Below are 20,781 nucleotides of genomic sequence, written 5' to 3'. Positions count from 1 at the left end.
TACAAAACTACAGAAGTCTGTTCCTGTACACTATATAAAATAATTTGCACATTTATTACTATTTCAAAGTTTTTGGGGAAAACCGTGTAAAACCTAATACTTCACAAATAATATGTATCAAGTCATACCCTTTTCATTTTCATACCATTTTTAGGAACAATACTCACTACACATCCACTTACCAACATATCCCAGCATGCTCAGTGTTTTAGCTGCCATGGTAACAACTTGAGTGTTTTCAGTCTGTCCGATACAAAGATCGACCAAAGTCTGCAAGCCGCCAGCTTTCAAAAGTTCAACTTTTACTGCCTCTGTTGGTGCGAAATAGAATACTTGGAAGACAATAAATATGTAACATTGAAAAATTTAGAAGTGGTCTAAAAGTAGCACATGCAACATTAAATTTTTATCAATAAATAGGATGGCATATTATGTTCATTCACTAAACAGGCAGCCGTTGCATTCAAAGTTGTTCACTATTTTCACTGTTTATTACAACCTGCATTTTGTCACTTCTCAAAAAATACTGGTAAACATACAGGCATATTTTGAAACCGGCTGGCATGTTAATATTAAATTTTGAATTTTTTATTTAAATTTAGTTGTATTTGTGTTAGTGTATAAAATTATTTAGCCTGATATCTTATATAGAGCAAGGTACGTGTCAAGGTAAATAATTTCTATGCCTGCCAGATTTGAAATATTGTGCATACCAGAGAAGAGTTTTGAATTCTCTAAACCTCCCAAAGGATTCAGAATCATTTTTTAATTCAAGTAATGAGAAGACGCAACAATGTTCACGTTTCAAATTACACTGCCAGTCACAACTACATGTAAGAAGTGAAAAGTTGGCAATGTGCTGGTTGCGGATATTTGAAATGCAATCTTATGTGCAGCATATAAAATTACAGGTACTGATATTAATCAGTTAGTACCATGCATTTCAATAGCAGAACAATGCTGGGGATGTCTATCATTTTTTGTGGCTGGTAATCAAAAGTTAAAACTGTCTCAACATTATTCAGCATCTAGCTTTTTATTAAAGGGGTAGAACATTTAAAAAAGGGACAAAGTCGGCCATTTTTCATGAAATTTGTTTGATACGAGATACTGCTTATATTGTTTGACATGTTGAAAGATACGGAATGAATAGGTGACCATGCATATATTCAACCCCCGTTTTAGACACAATACATGAAGCCATCACAAAAATGAATTTTAATGGTCACGACCATTAATTCATTTTCGCCATGGTTTTGTTTAATTTATCTAAAACAGGGGTTGAATATATGCATGGTCACCCATTCACTCAGTATCTTTCAACATGTCAAAAAATATAAATAGTATCTTGTATCAAATAAAATTCATGAAAAATGGCCGACTTTGTCCCTTTAAGGTTGAGTGGCGTTAACAACTTGACTGTATGAAACATAGCTTAGACTGGTGCTATAGAATATTGGCTATAACCTGGGAGTCAACACAACTAGAAAAAAACCTCAAGAAAAAATCAAAAGTTTTTGAAGTGATGTTTCATTTAATTAATATTCAAGATTATGTCCCTTTCGTCTGGTAGTTTAATTAAGCATTGTAATTGATGATGTCTGTGTCTTTGCCCTTGTTTTATATTTCAACTAGATTTACTGGCACTATTTTAAGTTACAATACCTGATGTCATAGCAAGATTCAGCATCAAGGCTGATGCCCAGAATGTCAACTCCGGATCATGACACTCGGCAAAGTACAAAACCGCAGTCAAGATCCCTCCTTTCACCAGCATGTGGTGCAATTGCTCTGAAAAAGTGAAAAACACAGACAAAATATTTAACAAATAATCAAAGACCACAAGTGAAAATATTATATTAAAACCAGACTGGCTGAGGTATTCAGCAACAAAAACCACTTGATGCCGTGCAAGAAATCTGAAAAGTTACAACAAATGTCAAGGGCAGCTAGCTGTAACTTCTCATTTCTAGCACCAGTGAGCCAGACAAAGTAAACTAAAAGTTTGACCTTAGAGGGCGCTTTGTAGTAAAATTACCCTCATTTTCCTCAAGAGTCTATGGCGATGTAGATAGTTTGTTGAACTAAGACAGCATGAGGGGCGTGCTTAGGAACAATAGTGGCATCTCTTGTGTCAACTGATATGAATATTGTGATCTTCCAAGTGAAATTTGCATTTCTGTAGTGAGCTTAGAGGACTACTAATTTTAACAGCACTTGACAAAATACATCCAAACACATTGTATACCAGATGTATATCAGAGGAAAACATCTGAGTGATCAATCTTGTGTAAAGATTAATTTTCACATCAAAGAAATCTAATATGTGGTTACACATTCATAACATTTATATGTAACAAAGCATTGGAAACTGACCACAGCAACAGAAGAAACCACAGTGTTTCAGCCAATAGCCGCACAAGTACAGAATCTGGACTGTTGGCCAGTGGTGTCATCGCTTGGAGAATGCCATCACAGGATGACAGTAACATCTCAACTGCAGCTTTACCTGTGTCAAGACAGATGAAACTCCATTAGGTCAGGCATTTGTATCGAAAAGTAAGCTGCATTTCATGTTTGTGGATACAAAGCTTGAGCTGTTAATATTCTGAGCGGCCATTGTGTTAGCATTTTTCCAGGCATACAAGAAAATAATGCAGGCTAGCCAAGAATGACGAGTTTGAGGATCAGAATCCAGGCCTAACCTCTCTTTGGCATTAGCTTGGTTTGGTATAACCATACAGTGTATAGTTACAACATTTATTTTCACGACAAATCACTGCACTTTATCATACCTATCATGGCAAGGTCATGGGTCAAGACCAAGGCCCAGTGCACTACGTCTTTGTCACCACTAGACAGACAGATAGGAATGCGAGACAAGATCCTGTTACAAGCCAGCACTTCTAACTTGAACGGTTCTGCAAGAAACAATAGGTACACAGGTTGTAAAGGCATGGAAAATCATATCAAACACCTAAGGTACTCTTGTGAATCTACTTGACCTTGCTTGTATAGCAGAAAAATACCTTTTCCACAAATTTTAACAACTACTTAATATGATCTGCAAATCAATCCTTAAATGGGTAACTCTCGGTAGGGCCCTACTGAGAAAAATCGATAAAAATGGGCGCAGCAAAACATAAGTATATGGCGACGATTCCCCCCGGCTTCGATTACAAGTTTTATGGTGACCAAAATGAAATGTGGTGTCGATTTGTTGTCTTATGATTATGTCAAAAAGCTTCTGGAAAATACGTATTTTAGAAATCAAAACTGCTAATATTTAATCACTAAAAATAAAATCAGAATAAAGTGATCGCATGAATTCTTGGAGCATTCGTTTCGATGTTCATCCCTCCTTATAAAATGGTGAGTTCTAGTATTTCGCTACTTTGAACGATCCCGCCAAAATCGTGCACTTGCACTTGTACACTCTCCACGCAGTCGCGATACTAGTTCATTACAAACGCGTGGTAGTCAGAGTCAGACTAATCACACTATGTCAACTGGCTTTATGAAGATAGCGGTCACTGATGAGCAGGAGGAAGCCTCGGGAATTTTCTTTGCCAGGAATGAATTGGAGCTAGCTGTGATGGGGATCGAGCACGGACATTTGAGTGCAACTTCTGGAATTGTTTAGTATGGTGACCTCATCTGCAGCCGGCGACATTTGTCAACTCGACGTCGGATCAGCCTCAAGTGACCCAGCAGTGACGACCGAACATGCCGAATGCGATAGCAGGCGTCAAAAAAATCACGGTTTTGTCAGCATATTGGATTCTGGAGGCTACTTGTTTTTTGAATTTTGACTTTGTTTGCTTTGTGTTACATAGGCATGCACAGCTAATAGGTCGGGAAAGAAAACGTACATCACTTTTGGAAACAGCTAAGCGATAGTTACGCATTGCGCTTTCAACTGTACGTTGAACAGAGGGTAAAACTTGAAATTTGAAAAGAAGACAGAAGATATACAGACAGTGTAGACAAAGTGAGAGATCATGCCAGAGTTTGTGCTGGTACTTGTCCGTGGTCTCTGCCCGAACATACCAGACGTACTTTATGTTGGGCATAAATGACAGTATGGGCCTTCCTGCCTATAAAATGTACGTACGGCTCAGGGCCAACATAAATGAAAACGGTCCTTTTCAGGATCAACAAATTTTCCAAAAAGAGAACTTCCGATCAAATATGTTTGCATGTATTTATTATACACAGTGTGTGTGCGTTTGTATCTTTCGGTACGCTCCGACTATTTTGTTTTTTTTTCCTGCATTGACAATCAACGCTATGTCCGTAAAAAGTAAACAACGTATTGCTAATGACTCACTTTCAATTTGCATATCATGTCAATCACGCAGATTCAAACTGAACATCGAACGTTATATCGGCGATAATACCGGCAAATATTTTATCCTTTTTCTGGTTCCAGACGTCATTTCAAATTTAATTTCGTCAGAAACCAAGTATATTGTGCTTTAAATACTTATACACATATCTCTCAATTTCCAAGAAAAAAATTAATCAGTAGATTTCTACATTAACAGTTTTTATCGACGACGTCCAGAGCGTACCGAGTACGTTTGAATATCCCACCATTATGACCACTCTCGGAGGTTCTCGCGCTTTTATACGGGAGTTGGGGCTTTAAGAGGACAAAGTTGGCCATTTTTCATGAATTTTGTTTGATGCAAGATACTACTTGTATTGTTTGACATGTTGAAAGATACTGAAAGGGTGACCATGCATATATTAGACCCCGGTTTTAGACAAATTCAATGAAACCATTGTGAAAATGAATTAATGGTCATGACCATTAATTCATTTTCGAGATGGTTTCATGTATCGTGTCTAAAACCGGGGTCTAATATATGCATGGTCATGCATGACATAAAGTATAGACGCATGAGCACAATTAAGAAAATTTTTCAAATTTTGAGCTTTCATATAATGATATTTCTGAAATGAAATCTGTTTTTTTTCTATCATTGGTTTTAGCATAGACCCTCGAGAAAAATGGGACAGGCAACTGCAATAGAGAACAAAGGGTCTATGGGATTAGCAGTGTGCGATCCTACTTGGAATAATTAAGAGGTGTTAATGGGTCGGGGACGGAATGAAGCTGAACCTGATCGACTGCACAACGTCCGGTTCATAGGCACATGCATGCGGGTATACGGTAATAACGTTTTCGGATTACAAGTTATTTCGGATTACCCGCAAGTCCACTTTTAGAAAGAAAAGTGTTACAACTATTTTGAGAAGAATTCGTCAAAATGGTATTAAAGTACTTTTTACATATTGGTAGCGAGATTCGATACAACTAGAAGTCTGTAGGGAGTCATTATGTTGCTGTAAAGTGACAAAGTTTCAAATAGAAATCCGAAATCCATATCACTGCAGTTCCAGACTTGACAGCAGTTGACATCACAGAGTTGTTTACATTCGGCAATCGTCCATGTATCTCTGAATTTTCCCTCGTTTTTGCAGTTTTTTAACCGTCGGAATATTTTCTGTGCGAGGAGTGCTCCATGATTCGGCAAAGTATGTATGTTAACTACTGAACTGTTGTTGTTTGAAAACTGTGAACGGCCAAATTTGCGAGGACAGCGTTCAGCTTTGTGTAAATGCATGTCTACCTTACCGCTTCTGACTCCACCAAACATTGTAGAGTCCCGATTTATCGCAAAGTTTCGCCTGACAGCGAAAGTCAGTGTTAAAAATGTATTTTCTAGTACTTTGTGGGTGTAGACATGTGTAGCATATCCGAACTTTGATGTTTCTTTAGGCTAAAACAGTACCAAAATGTTAGAGGTTGTGTATTTCAGCTCCGATTGAGTAGTAATTTTTTGTAAACCCTGATTTTCATCAAATTTTGTGTGACAGATGAATAAAGGTCAGATTTTTGTTTTGCAGGACTGGGGAAGTGTAGACCTGTCTTACTTGTAAATGTTTGTTGTTATCGGAGATTTTTATGGTAGGGAATGTAAATTTATATTGTCGATACCGAGCAAGAGTTTTCTGTAGCGCCTATAGCTAAATGTACACTGTTTTTATCGTCTGGTGTTTTCCTGTTGGTTTCGGCTAGAATCCCAAATGTGATCTTCATCGTTACCAGAACATTCAGCATGACTGGTATAAATAAAAACCCTCAAAATTCTCTGTGTCATTACTGGGAACGTGCCATGCAAGAGCAAAGTCTACATATTCAGAACATCAGTTTGATCGTTAATGGGATTCAGTGTTAAGTACGAAGTATTGTTGTGGGGGACCTCTTGGCAAACAAAGTTAATGTATTCCAAGATAGATCGCACAAAGAAACCACAGCAGTTGCCTGTCCCGTTTTTCTCGAGGGTCTATGGTTTTAGTCTTCAAATGGAAGGAATTGTTAATTCAAAACTTGCAGACAAGAAACACCATACGATTTGTGAAAAATCTTGAAACAATATCATGATCATGAAAGGATGCAAGGAAGTATAGAAAAATCCTGTTTTTCATTCAGTTTTGGAGTGTAAGCGCCAGAAAGCAGTACAAATTATGAAATTTACGAATTTCAACTTACCATTTCTGAGAGCTAAGAAACAAATCACTCGGAGAACCAATCTCTGCAGACCAGCCTGGCCACCGTACAACGCCTTCTGTAAACTCTTCATGAGATATGGAAGCTTGCAAATGTTATCACGTAACACCTCTGCAATAATCAAGATGGGTATTCAACACTGACGCCAACGGTACATGAAATGTGGAAAGACTAATTTTTCCATGGAGGAAGTGAAGGATGACCAAAACATCCCACTGTGTTGGAAAAGGGGTGAAAAACATCAAGTTTTTCCGTAGTTCTACTCGACCTCTCTCTAGGCAATCCTTTTCATCTGGGTTAGCATAAAAAACACAGATCAGAATCAGCAAATGAAATAAACATTGTTCAACATTTTTTGCAAGTTCAGTGTGTCATAAAATCAAAGTGAGACTTTGAGTGGACACCGTGGGTCATCAGTATGTATTAAGGAGATGGTGCAGTGGCAAAGAATGTGAAATTTTCAGAAGAGTTACTTTCAGAATGTGCTTAGGAATACAATTCAGAATAACATTCAGACACTCACTATGTGAGATAATATTCTGTATATTCCAGAAGAGTCCTTTCAGAATGTGCTTTGGAATACAATTCAGAATAATATTCAGACACTCACTATGTGAGATAATATTCTGTATATTCTAGAAGTAACAAGTCATTGACAATGACATAGTCTCCACTTGTGATAGGAGTATTAGTCTTGATGGGGCAGGGAAATGAGGTCATTAAGAAGTATCACTGGAGTGTATATGTTCAGATCTATGGACACATAGGTCTATGTCATTGTTCCCATTTTGAAACAAGAGGCATGTCTAAGTTATGGTTCTAAATCGGGAAAAAAGATCAGACCTCTAGCTGTATTGGCCTGCCAAGAAATACATATGTGCATAATAAATGAGGTACAAGATTTGACATCTTAAGGTCTACTATCCTATCAAAATTGAAGCGTAAAGAACTTGTGGTTACTGAGTTATGCATATATATGCATATTCAAGGTCAAAGGTCATCAAGGTCACGTGACATTTTGATAAAAAAAAAAAAAAATATTGTATTGCTAATTAATCCATATATGCCAAAATTCAGACCTCTAGCTCTATTGGCTTGCCCACAATTATATATGGGCATAATTAACGAGGTAAAGCATGTGTTGTCATAAGGTCTCCCATCCTACTAAATATAAAGGACATAGCACTTGTGGTTACTTATTTATTGACATAATCGTGTATTTTAGGTAAAAGGTTATCGAGGTCACATGACATTTTGTCAAAAAATTTCTCTCCTATAGTCTGTCCCTATATACTAAACATAGGGCCAAAGTCCCTGAAGCTACTATAGACATGGATACAAAATTAAGTATTTCCTGACTGTATGAAATTATCTCACTAAGGTCATCCTATGGACAAGTAAACTAAATATTAAAGCTGTCTGACCAGCGGTTTTGAAAGAACAAGCAACTCAACAGTTGACAGAGCTCTGTTGAGTTATGTAGAGAATAACCTTTTGTGACACATGTATTGATGAAGAAGGTGGATATCTTTGATTAACATTGTGAGTTCTGTTTAATAAGTTGAGACTGTACATACTCAGAGAAAGCACACTGAAGAGACAAAGGTTTGAAACTTAAGAAGTTCAAGGTCATCAAAAGCATTATAAGGAATCATGTTACACTTTCATTGCACTGTTTACACAGATTGCATAATTGCTATAAATAGCACATGAGGAATCTTTATACAGCCCAGCTTTACCATAAAACCCTATCACTTTGACCACTCTTTTAATTGACCACTCTATTTTTTTCCTCAAAAAGTAATTTTATTTTATCCTTACCAAGTCAACCATAAATGGAAATTAGAACTTTCTCTATCTCATCTCTATCTCTATCTCTATTGACTATTTTGAGCAATTTCTTTTAGATAACATACAGGGCACAATAAATGACGGTTCAGAATATGTCAAAGTTGGGATTCAGGAAAGTTGCCTTTACATGTTTTAATCCTCCAAGATGGTAAGCATTTCACTATGAACTGTCAAAAAAAGTTGAACTTTCTGATAATTCTACACTAAAATTATTTTGGCTTTGATGATTTCCTAATTAATTCAATTATTTAAAATCATATTAATATTTTTTTCTGGGTGAATTGATAGGGTTTATACAGTACAAGAATTACATACAATGTAAGTCAAATTTTGACCTAAAATGACAAAAAAATTCCTTAAAAATACAGATTTGCATATTCATCACAATTTGAACAAGTCTAAGTTGGGTTACCCCTAGGGACCTGTATACCAAATAACAAAGCTGTCTGACCAGCGGTTATGAAGAAGAAGATTTTTTACCAAAAACGCCTTTTTTGGCATTAATTTGCCTATTTTCAACAATATCAAAAATTAAAAAAAATAGTTTCTCAAAATCGTATTTTTCATCTACACAACAAATATCAAATCAGTAAGTACTGCGGTTCTCAAGATATTTGAGTGGACGGACGCCTCACAAACGGACATACATACATACATACATACATACATACATACATACATACATACATACAGACTGACGACGGACGCCGGACGGATACCCATCCCAATAGCTTCTATAGACTATAGTCTATAGTAGCTAAAAATCATACATTTACCTCTATTGGCTTGCTCAAAATTAGATATGCACATAATTAATGAGGTACAATATGTGGCGTCATAAGGTGTCCCATCATACCAAATATGAAGGGTGTAGCACTTGTGGTTACTGAGTTATGGACAAATATGTATAGTTGAGGTCAAAGGTCACCGAGGTCACGTGACATTTTGTCAAAATAATTGTATTGCTAAGTTATCCCTATATACCAAAAATCAGACGAAAAGGGACATTGAAGTAGACGACATTTATGGAAATGAGCTCGGAATTCCATGGGCGCGAAAGGGCTCATGGGAGGAGCGTGCGTGACGTCATTGGCGATACAGACGATTGTAGCTTGCAGCTGAAGGAGTTCTGTAAACAGTTCAGCGCGTTTGTAAGACGACTATGGAGAGTTCGGACTGTTCGGACAGCGATATTTCTGACATCGAGTATTAATTTTCCCCGACTGAAATCAAACCATACTAATGTGAACCAAGATATCATGAAAGCATCTCCACACATCGTTCATATTTGGTTGTTTGCGTTTTGTGTATGATTCCACAAAGGGAGTCACTGTGCTTGTACAGACCCCGAACTGAATTGGAGACACTGAGTGACCCTGCGATCCTTCAACGCTACGTTTCTAAAACATAGTTTTTTCTTTACCAGTCGCTTAAAATTAATTTTTGGTTCGTGAATGATACGGAAGGATTGACTGATTGTATGTGTTACCATAGACCCTCGAGGGTCTATGGTGTTACCATGTAAGTCGAGCTTGGCCAGATCTTTAAGGTTGCGAAATCTCCGATATGTATCGGAAAATATTTATTCGCGATTCGACAAATCTATAGTGTCGTCTATTTTTCGAAGTTCGTTTCGAACTTAGGAAGTCGGGCTTACTCAGATCTACAAAGTGATGAAATCTCCGATATAGTGGATATTTGCCCGCTATTTAAAAAGACAGTATCGTCTATTGTTGTAAAGAATGTATTTCATACAAGACCAGCCAAAACTCCCGATGATGTCCGATATGTCCTCTGTTCAAGTCCCGATCGATCGCCAAGTAAAAATGTATTACATGTACAGAATGTAATTCGTGCAAGGTCCTCCCAAACTCACGGTGATATCCGATCGGCCCTCTCAAGTCCTTGCGATAGTAGTGGTCAGATCTGTTATGAAATCTCATATGGACATCGGACATTTACCCTCAATTTGACAATGTATCGTCTAGTATCAGAGTTAAAGTCCTAAGTCGCCGATGTTTATCGGATAAATATCTTATTTCGCAGACCCGGCGTGCCGACACCACACAGTGCAAGTAAATCTAGTGACAGTTTTCGGACAGGGTAGTGAATTTCGCTCAAAGCCGTTTCATAAATGACGAGCACTGTCGAAATCTTATTACCATATCCTTCGAAACTTTATTGCGCTTATCCTCAAACTGTTGACAGGACGGAAGTGTTATTTAGGGGGTCAAAGTTGCCAAATTGTTGAGCCCATGTTGAGTGCGCAGTAATTGGACTGCTATCGCAGTAATCGGACGTCGTATTTCGAATGTGATTATAGGGGCTAAATATTGATATTTTGAAACTTCAAACCCCCGATTTTCAATTTCGATGTGTTTAGAAAACTGTTTGTAAAAATATGTGATAAATTAGTTACGTCTAATCCATGGACGACGCTTAAATATCGGACATGGGCTGTCTCTGTGTATTGCGTTCGACACCTTGTATTGAACGGTGTGGCTAAGTTTGTAGCCGGAAATAGCTTCTACCGAAAAAATATCCGAAACGGGACAACAGCGTCACTTGACTTAATATGCTGTCACATGACTTGTAAAACACTATCAATACAGAGCGAAGTGAGTACAACGAACAGCATGTCATTAAATGTCCGAAAACCGAGGTCGTCCGAAAACAGCCACACTGAATCGTCTGCATTAGTCTAGGAGTCCCGGCGCAATTGATATTTATCGGGTAAATATAATATCGGCGATTTGTCATACCCGCCGTGCCGAGACACAATAGGCGAGAAGTCATTCCAGTATATCTTGTTATATCAATATTACCAGATATAGTCCCGAAATTGACTATATTTATTGGGTATATATAGGCGATTTCGCAGACCCGGGCTGTCGAGATAAGAGACGCTTTGTGTAGTTTCCGTCTTCGGATTTTAGAGTCCCGAAATCGCCAATATTAATATTTATCTGGTTAAAACCGGCGATATATAGTAGGCTGACTCAGCATGTCAAGATACGAACCGCATTGAGTAGTATAGTCTTGTATCGGTATCAGAATCCCGAAATCCCTTATAAAACAATCATCATGAAAGAAGTAGAACATAACTTTTTATCTTTTAAAGATTTTAAAACTCGCCCGACTTTCTTTTAGCCACTGTCTTCGAAAAAGCTGTTCTGTGGGACGATGATAAAAGCTGACTCAGTTTGTTCTTCCTTGAGTGATTTTTGCACTCAAGTGAACAACAGTTAATCATTTTTTATGCTACTGAGCATAAAAGAGTCGTAACGTGCAGAACTGCACTGCTGCAGTCATAGACTCCAGCTGTTACACACGTTCGTGTATCGCCGATGACGTCACGCACGCTCCTCCCATGAGCCCTTTCGCGCCCATGGAATTCCAAGCTCATTTCCATAAATGTCGTCTACTTCAATGTCCCTTTTCGTCGCTCCGTAGTCGTCGGCGCGTGCAATTATGTTGCAAATTTGAGCTGCATTTTATTCAAGGGTGACTTTGGAAGGGATAAACTGTCAATGTCGCTGGACTTAGGTTTCCCTTTAAGTTATGAGTGGAACAAAATCTGTCTACGGACGGACGGACAGACGGACGGACAGACGGACGGACAGACGGACGGACGGACGGACGGACAGACGGACACACACACAGACATTGTGGCGACATAGGACACCTTTGGTGCTTCGCACCACGGTGTCCAAAAACTGTTTGATGGTTAAACATTTGAGTGATCTCAGGGCCAAGTACACAATATTTGCACAGTAAGCGCTAGAGTGTATTATACAATGTACCTGTTTTGCCATGGTGATCATTGAAGGTGCGACCACATCTAGGCTTTAGTGACACTGTATAACTCAAAAAAATGCTGGCAAAAGTCAATTTCAGTGGTGTTCTTATCAATGCTTTCACACCGTTTAGATTTAAAGGGAAGTAAACCTGTATGGGTCTCTGAGAAAGAGGACATAATATGCACTCAAAGACTAGATATATTCAATAGTCAGTACAGGGTTTTTGTTAAAACAAGTCAGTGTTCCTCTAATGTCAGTTAGGTTTCAATGATGTAGCAAATTAAAGTATGAAACAAAAGAAACGTTAATAATAAGAAATACATTTCTTTGCAGTGTCACTTTTAAGGTTTTTCTTGAACATACATCCTCAATCCCTTCATCTAGGTTTGAAATCTGGAATTGTACCACCAGATGTTGCCATTTCATTGTAACACCTGATGATAAACACAGAGTTAGGGCTTACCATTGACGGCGAATTCATGCAGCAATGCAACAGCCCAGTAAACCAAGACATTCTCCTCTGACTTGAGACAGACCACAGCATGCATCACAACATTGTGGGATGCTATTTCCGCCAATATTTTCTTCTCGTCTGATAATTGAGAAAGTATCATCAAACACTAGGAGGAAAATTGTTTACACACAAACTGGAAATGTTATAAATGCTGAACTCAGTGGTGTGACAGCAAGGATTTCCTGGTCATTGTACACGAGTTTTCCTTGGGAAGTCAAAAGTGGACATTTGTTTTGGACAGAAGAAGTGTTATTAGGGTTACCAAATTGTTTACAAGCATCACAAAATCTGAGCAGTGACAATCAGTGTTAGTTTGTGAAGACTCACCCTCTAATGAAAGAGATTTCTTGGAACTTTTGAGTCAATTAAAAATTTTGTGAAATTTTCTTGAGTCATAATGTATAATTTCCTATTCAACTGAAAATTTTCTTGCGTCACAGAGAATATTCAAAAGTCATGGTGTGCCAAATAGGCTTAGAGGGCGCACTGGTGTGAAAGCTGAATGGCTGGCAGTCCCTTCCACACGTGATGAAAGAACAAATTAAACCCTGCATTGACCCATTTCTTGTAAAACTCCATTGTTTTCACCTGATAGTATGGACCATAGACTTGGACACAGGGGGTTGCAGGCATGACTGAGTGATCACAGGGACACCTACCAATGCCTTGTGTGTTGATAATTAAAACCAGCATTTGCAGGCCTATTCTTTGTATAACAGTGTCACCCCAGTAGTTGACAACCATACCACAGATGATAGGGACACAGTCACTTTCAACAAGCTCCGGTACCAAACCATCTGTAAAGACATGAACATTGGTAAAAGTCAATCTTGATATGAAAAGCAATGGGAAAAGCAAAACCTCTTATATATATTAATATCAATCAGCATTCATGTTAACACTGAAAGGATCATCACTTTTTATAATGATACTGAAAGATTCACCACTTTGACATACACAACTAGACCTGGGAATTGAGCAAACGGGCCATTTTCATGACCTGACACTCTGGTATTTTTCATTGATGGAATCTAGCAATTTGATCGTAGAACTGTGTCACTGAATTACATACTGAAATGCCACGATCACTTATCTTTCATTCAAATATTTGCATTTTTTCTTGCTACAAATGTTGAATTGCAATTACACATCACAAGATTTCAGTTTGTACGTCATGAAAGTAAACTATTATAACAGGTTTGTACAAAACTGGCAGTAAAGATTACATATTGGTGAAGACAACCTGATTCTGAGAAATAAAGACTTTTCTCGTTTCATTTTGAGATACCATTTTCATAATTATCAGCATTATCAGTTATATGTTCTCCATGAGTCACATCACAATAATTTAAAGAATATATGTGCATGTTATTGCTCTGACCATGCATAGACAGCAGAATGGAAGTCTACGGATAATGGTACAGTTCAACGTCGGTGATGCTTACATCTCAGCTAAATAGAGGGCGCCCTGCACTGGTCACAGCATTTGTTTGCTATTGCTTTGGGCTTGTTGATCATTTATGAATGACATAATTTCTCCTTGTAGTTTGGGCTGTTTCTGAATTTTAATGACAGCACTATGGTCAATTTTCTGTTCTAGAACTGAACAAGCCTGACATATAGTATGGTTACGCTCCCTATGATTATAATTGGCTTCTCTTAGGATGTATGTCAAGATGAATGTAGAAAGAGACCCCTAGGTTAATGTTGCATTGTAATATGGCTCAGCACAACTGAATGCTTTTCAGTCTTCAAATGAGATCTCCCAGAATCAATGTCAACCTGTTCAAGAGTACCAGGCCTTGCAATACATTTTACACTTACCACACAGACACAATTGATGCACGATAAACAAACAGTATCTCATCACTTCTTTGCTCTCTGTCGTTTGCATCTCATTGAGGATAGTTGCTAGGATACCCTCCGTTTCCCAGATCAGCATCATCTTTCTCTCATCTGTGACATAAGAGATGCACATACAAAACGGAGGTGAATGTCACATCATCTGATTGAACGTCTGATTGTTCCGTCCTTGTAATGTTAACATGTCGGAGAAACCACTGAAACAGCTTGAAGGTATTGCATGCCTAAACATTAAAAGACTTATACTTTTGTTCAAATTGTCCATAAAAGAACTTAGAATTTTTCCTGTCCAAAATTATGAATAATAATATGGGGCAACTTGCAAACTTTGGTACTAGAGAACAAATAAGCCGTTATTCACTGGCAATTGAAATTCAAAATGGCCATCATACCCTGAGTTAACTTTATAGGGAAAAATTAACAGAAAAATAAGCTAGTGCACACTTTATCTACTCCATGACCTTCAAAATGAGCCCTAGAAAGTTAAAGACCGAAAAAGTATTGCAAAGGTTTGAGATATATCTCTCCCCGAGGTGCATTCTACCTTAAGGTGGTTGGTTCGTGCCTTGAAAATGAAAGACTTAAGTTTTGCTGAAACTTTCCTCATCTAAAACTTTCCACCATTCTCTTTTAAAATCAAGAGTAAAAACTGGGGGTCTCTGCGCAAATTTCGGTACTAGAGAAACAAATTACCCAATATTCACCAATATTTGAAACCAAAATGGCTGCCATTCCTGTGTTATGTCAATGGGGAGGGGGGGGGAATAAAATTCCTGATTTTCACACAACTACACCAGTAAAATCTTCATCTACTCCATGAGCTTCAACCTGAGTTCCAAAGTGGTAGGCCACAACACAATTATTGTAAAAGTGTGATGAGAGTTCAAATATCTGTCCCCTAGGCGCATGCTATCTTAAAACTCAGGAAGTACCTAAGACTGATGATTTCATATTGTCGTTAATAACAGAAATTAAATGCATTATACCTTTTCAATGGCTGGTTTACATTTTTGATCATTATGTTACAGACAGTGTTAAAATACTGTAACCATTAATGTCTATGAATTTGAATTGCAACTGAGTGTTGGCAGTCTTACTAACATCAATCAACACCGTCTGGGAAATAACTGTATTTTACAGGGTTTATGTTCTCATCAATATAAAATTTGCAGAATTACAACTTCAAGAGTGAAAAACAAAGGCTACAAAATGCAAAATGATTCGCAAAGAAAACTTACCCATGTCACATATGATATCAAACATGACTCCCGCCAACCTGGACTGGACCCTTTGTTTCAGGAAGACATCTTTGCACTGTTTCTTGTACTTCTGTTGGTGGATGCTTCTCATGAAACATGTTCCAAGGACGGACAGAATTTTCCTTTCATCAGGAAGTTCTTTAAAATTGACTAGAGTGGGTCAAGATGTCACAGAAAGGTATCAAACATTATTGTGCATAATGAGGTATCACATGAGTGAGTATTGAGAAACTCCGTAGATATTAACCCTTTGAGTGCTGTAATTTTCCCACCAAAATTTTAGTGCAACACTTGAAACATTTCATCCTCACAGTTGTCCACTGTGAAACCTTTCTACTCAACAAATACAGTAAAGTTATAAATTTAATGAAAGACAAGAGCTCATACACATTGACTAGTAACCTACTGCACTCTTAAATTTCTGGAGGGGAAAAAAAATACTCAAAAAATTGCTTAATGTATTCAGGAAAATCTTTTCTATGTACAGGAATTAAAGAATAGTTCCATAAATTTTAAGGGTGTATATTTAGGGTCATACATATCCTCATTGTACATTTTGAATGAAATGAAAAATAATTCTTGAGGAAGGAGAATGCAATTTCATGGACAGTGGTAGATTGTAGACAGCCACATGGAATAGATTAAAGCAATATGTGAATCCAGTTGCACCTGTTTTGCTGAAATAAGGAACAGCAACATTCTAAATAGATGAAGTGAAAGAAATCTGTCAGGTCCTTACAGGGAATAACTTTTCACTTGGTCATTTTACAGTGTAAGCTTATAAAAGTATGATTACAATTTTATGTAGACTGAAAGATCTGTCACTGGAGGGCTCCCTCTACACTCCCCCCCCCCCCCCTCGAAGCATAAAGAGCGCCCTCAAGCAATGGATCTTTAAGTCTTAATTTTCAGGTGCAAATACGAAAAAATATGCAGAAGAAAAAATGAACTGATTGGAATTCAAATATCAGGTAAAAATCGAGGAGCTTGTGCGTCATTTTAAAGTCTGGTACTACCAAGTACTTACCATTTTTAAGTATCACACAAAGGACTGTTATTGATTTCAAGACTGACTCCTCATCATCATTATTTAAACAGCATTTTAAGATATGACTGAAGTATTGGGCTGTGTGGAGACAAACAGTGCATTTTCAAGTTATGAAACTTGTCATCGTGTTTGCAAAGATGACTTGGAGTGTTATAAACCATCAAACTGCATGTTTAGTTAAAGGTATACTGTCACCTGTCCCAATTTTGCCACAGTTACCGTCGAAAGGAAATGTGACCAATCATAAATTTTAAGAGGGTGGCCGCTTTTTAAAAACAGCGCCCTCACATGGGCATTTTGAATACCAGGGAACACCCCTTTGATCATATATGGGCATATTTAGATTACAGGTGACTGTATACCTTTAACAGACATGATGAATTTTAATTCTCACATCTAACTTAAAAGGCACTGTAAATCAAAAGTAATAGTATTTCTTATATCATCTCAACCTGTAGCACATGGTAATACCTTTAATACATGCTAAAGGTAACCGTCAATAATTTTGGGATTTGCGTTTTTCAGCAGGAAGGAAGACAAAACTCCAGAGGACACAGATATACCAATTAATCACTAGAAACCTAGGGAGTCATTATGGTAAGATTCAGAATACATTATACAGTTTGAGGCCTTCAGGAAATAAGTTTCCCATATGGTCCACATCCAAAAACTATGTGTCCATGAATCTTCATAATGGCCAATATTTCGTGGCATTGTGAACATGCAGTTGTAACTACTTTTTTGTTCCTGGCACTGTTAAGGTAGTATGTGCCTTGAAAGTGAAAGACTTAAACTTTTGCTCAAACTTTCCTCAATTAAACTTTCAACCTTTCTCTCACCAAATTAACAATAAAAATTAGGGGTCATCTTGCAAAGTTTGGTACCAGAGAAACAAATTGCCTAAAATGATACCTATATTTGAATTCAAAATGGCTGCCATCCCTGTGTTAAATCTGATGAGAAAAATAAAATTTTTGATTTTTGAAAATCTGAGATTGTGAAACTTTTCCTTACCCCGAGAGCTCTAAAATAAGTCTACAAGCGATAGATCAGAAGAGAATTGTAAAAAATATCGCAATTATACGGTGTCGCTCACATTTGATGAGAATTGGTACATACCAGTATGGGTACCAAAGATCAACAATAAATGTTGTTTCTATCTGTTCAGTGCAGGAAAATTCTACGTTGATGTTATGACAATGATTTCTGCACAGTACAACCAGAAAAACAAGAATGACAGAAGTTTGACATACTGCTACAGAGAAATTGATGTTTTGATCAAAAAAGGGCAAAAATTGTCCTAAAAACACAAATATTGAAATTTCACCACATAGTTTGCAAACAGCTTCTCAGCTTGTCAGAAGATGATCTGCAACATTTCGCGAAATCTATCAGCAATATAAATCACTGGGCCATAAGTAGTTACAGCACGCAATCTTATTTGCGCTAGTGATATGGATGTACATTGTATCCTCAGACAGCGTCGAACTAAAAAAAATTATAAATCTGAAAATTTACTTAGTAAAAAAAATTAGCACAGCTTTTCTCATTTGGAAAAAATTTTTTTTAGAAATTTACAGCTGTAAAAAAAATGTTCACAATTTCATTGTGACCACCCCCTCCCAAGATCTAATGGTCCGTCCCTTAGTTTGAGTAGGTCTGTTAATATGTAATAGTTCATAAACAATGACGGGAAATGACTACAGGTCAGTGGAGTATCCTGTTTCAGCCATTGGCATGCGACCACTCATGAACATTTGCAGAATTTCCCTTTTTCTTACCTCATTTGCACATTTTTGACACTGATGTGTTCATTTGAACAAATTCATATCTCAACCCCTACATCTACCTGTACACCAAATACTGAGACGGTAGCTTTGGCGGTATGGGAGCCTTTGTGTGTGACGGACATACATCCGCGCATACCCACAAATATACAGACATACAGACGCCACTCAGACTCATCATATAAGCTCTTTTTGGTATTTATATATAAAACCAAATATGAGCTAAAAATTGAAAGTCTTACTATCCGTCCCCAATGTGCATTCTACCTTACACCATGCATTGTTGGCATTTTACATGGGCTATGTAGACCATCACAGAGTAACAACAAAATATTCCCACAGCACAAAGTCCCTACTGACAAGGTGTATTCCTGTTACATGTGCATGATATCTCAACCTATCACACACATGGGTTGGCATTTTGAAGTCACTGATTTCATATGAAATCAATTTTTTAGAACTTACGTCTGGCTGCTCTGTCGAGCACCACTTGTTCAGCACTTCTGCGTAAGTTGACCTGAGGTGCATGGAGTGCTAGTGCGCCAAGATCTTCCAATGATATGTCTGAAAATAGCGAAAACAATAAAGTTGTACAAATTTTTTCTGTGATTTTTTTGAGCTGAAATGAAATGGGATCACAGTTAAATCCAGGTGGTTGTCATTTCTTTTTAACCTGGAGCAGTATTTAATGTAGACAGGGGGATTGGGATTCCCCCTCTGTTGACATGTTGGCACCCTCTAGTAATTTGTCAAGGGAGGACCGGCCCCTTATGAGATGGTGCCATTCGCACCTCAGAGATAAAGTAGAACACATGAACTGGTGAAATCCCCCTAAATTTGCTGGTCAAGAGGGAAAAATCCCCTTGTTGATGCCATCCTAGATGAAACACTGCTGGTGATGAAAAATATAATGAAAACCCTGTGATAGGGTGTAAAACAAGAGATGATACAAAAGGCAAAAACACAGCAAGGAAAAACTACAAAATTTTAGTTTAAGTGTTGGCTAGATAAATTTTTGGCAATATAATATCGGGATTTCAACATGTTTGATGACATATAGAGGGGTGGGATTTGAATCGTTTTTGAGGGTATTGAGGGGGATCTAAACGAATTAAAATTTCAATCTGACTCCTCCAGCCCCCCCTCCCCCCCCCCAAAAAAAATACTAACCCAGTAAATTTGTAAATGTAGCCTTGAGTTGAAATTACAATGGAAAACAAATTATGAAATTACAAATTTAAACGAGTACAAAGGGTCAGAAATTCCATCTGATGAAAATATATCACGGCTGTTGGCAAATAGTTTGACGGCTCTTGCTCATTGACGGTTGCTTAAACCTCAGAGGTAAGAGTGAGTCTCGCTTGTAACTCCATGCTTTAACCATAGACAGTAGAGGGCCCGGCCTGTCTACGCTTTAACCCGACTGAACCACAGATATCTCGTTCTGCCTCCTCTAATGCCGTGCAATGGCGCCATGGCTGAGCAACAGCTAGCACTACAGTTTGGTAAATATAATTGGCAGATAGAAATCATTCGAGTACAACCATTTCGTGCCCAGTTGTCGTTATTGCTGACAACGAAGCTCTACGTTTAGGTCTGCGTATTTAAAATAGCCCAGCAGAGACGGTGTCGACATCAGAGACGACCAAGTCAATCAATCACATGGCCTTCAAGATTTACCCATACTCACAATCATCTATGTGTTGCTCTAACTTTTCTCGGCTCTTTCTTCGAATAATTCCTCTTGCATATTGGACAAAAATGGCTGCAGCGACTGCTACGACCGTTCCTGAGGCTAGCATAACGACTTGTTTCCCCTGAGATGCCATCATTGACTTGGTACACATGATCCATGATCAACACAACACCGCTATTTCAATGTACCCGCTGACATATTTGAATACCACGTAACTTAGTTGAGAAGGAGTCCACCATCTGACCTAGGGTATGACTGCCACTGTGCACGTACGTTGACGAGTTTTCTCGCCTTTTTAAGCTCTAGAATTTTTGATAATGGTTAAAAAAATTCAGTAAGATTGCTCATTCTAGCTCGATCGTTTGCACCAACATTCCGCGAAA

At 37.9% G+C, this 20,781-nt stretch overlaps 1 protein-coding gene across 1 annotated transcript; it reads right to left on the bottom strand.

Annotated features, from left to right (window-relative positions):
- Positions 1-290: 290 nt before the first annotated feature.
- LOC139120105 (uncharacterized) lies at positions 291-20,778 on the bottom strand. The gene is made up of 12 exons (XM_070684195.1): positions 20,393-20,778; positions 19,168-19,266; positions 16,895-16,993; positions 15,847-16,017; positions 14,570-14,701; positions 13,405-13,542; positions 12,695-12,823; positions 6,563-6,691; positions 2,796-2,921; positions 2,377-2,509; positions 1,666-1,791; positions 291-311 (listed from the first exon to the last, which is right to left on the bottom strand). Coding segments are annotated over exons 1-11 (1,314 nt in total). The 5' UTR covers positions 20,550-20,778; the 3' UTR covers positions 291-311; positions 1,666-1,790.
- Between the last annotated feature and the right edge of the window lie 3 nt (positions 20,779-20,781).

Source organism: Ptychodera flava, chromosome 20, assembly GCF_041260155.1.
Source record: "Ptychodera flava strain L36383 chromosome 20, AS_Pfla_20210202, whole genome shotgun sequence".
NCBI classification, from domain to species: domain Eukaryota; kingdom Metazoa; phylum Hemichordata; class Enteropneusta; family Ptychoderidae; genus Ptychodera; species Ptychodera flava.
This window is presented reverse-complemented; position numbering and strand designations above follow the sequence as displayed.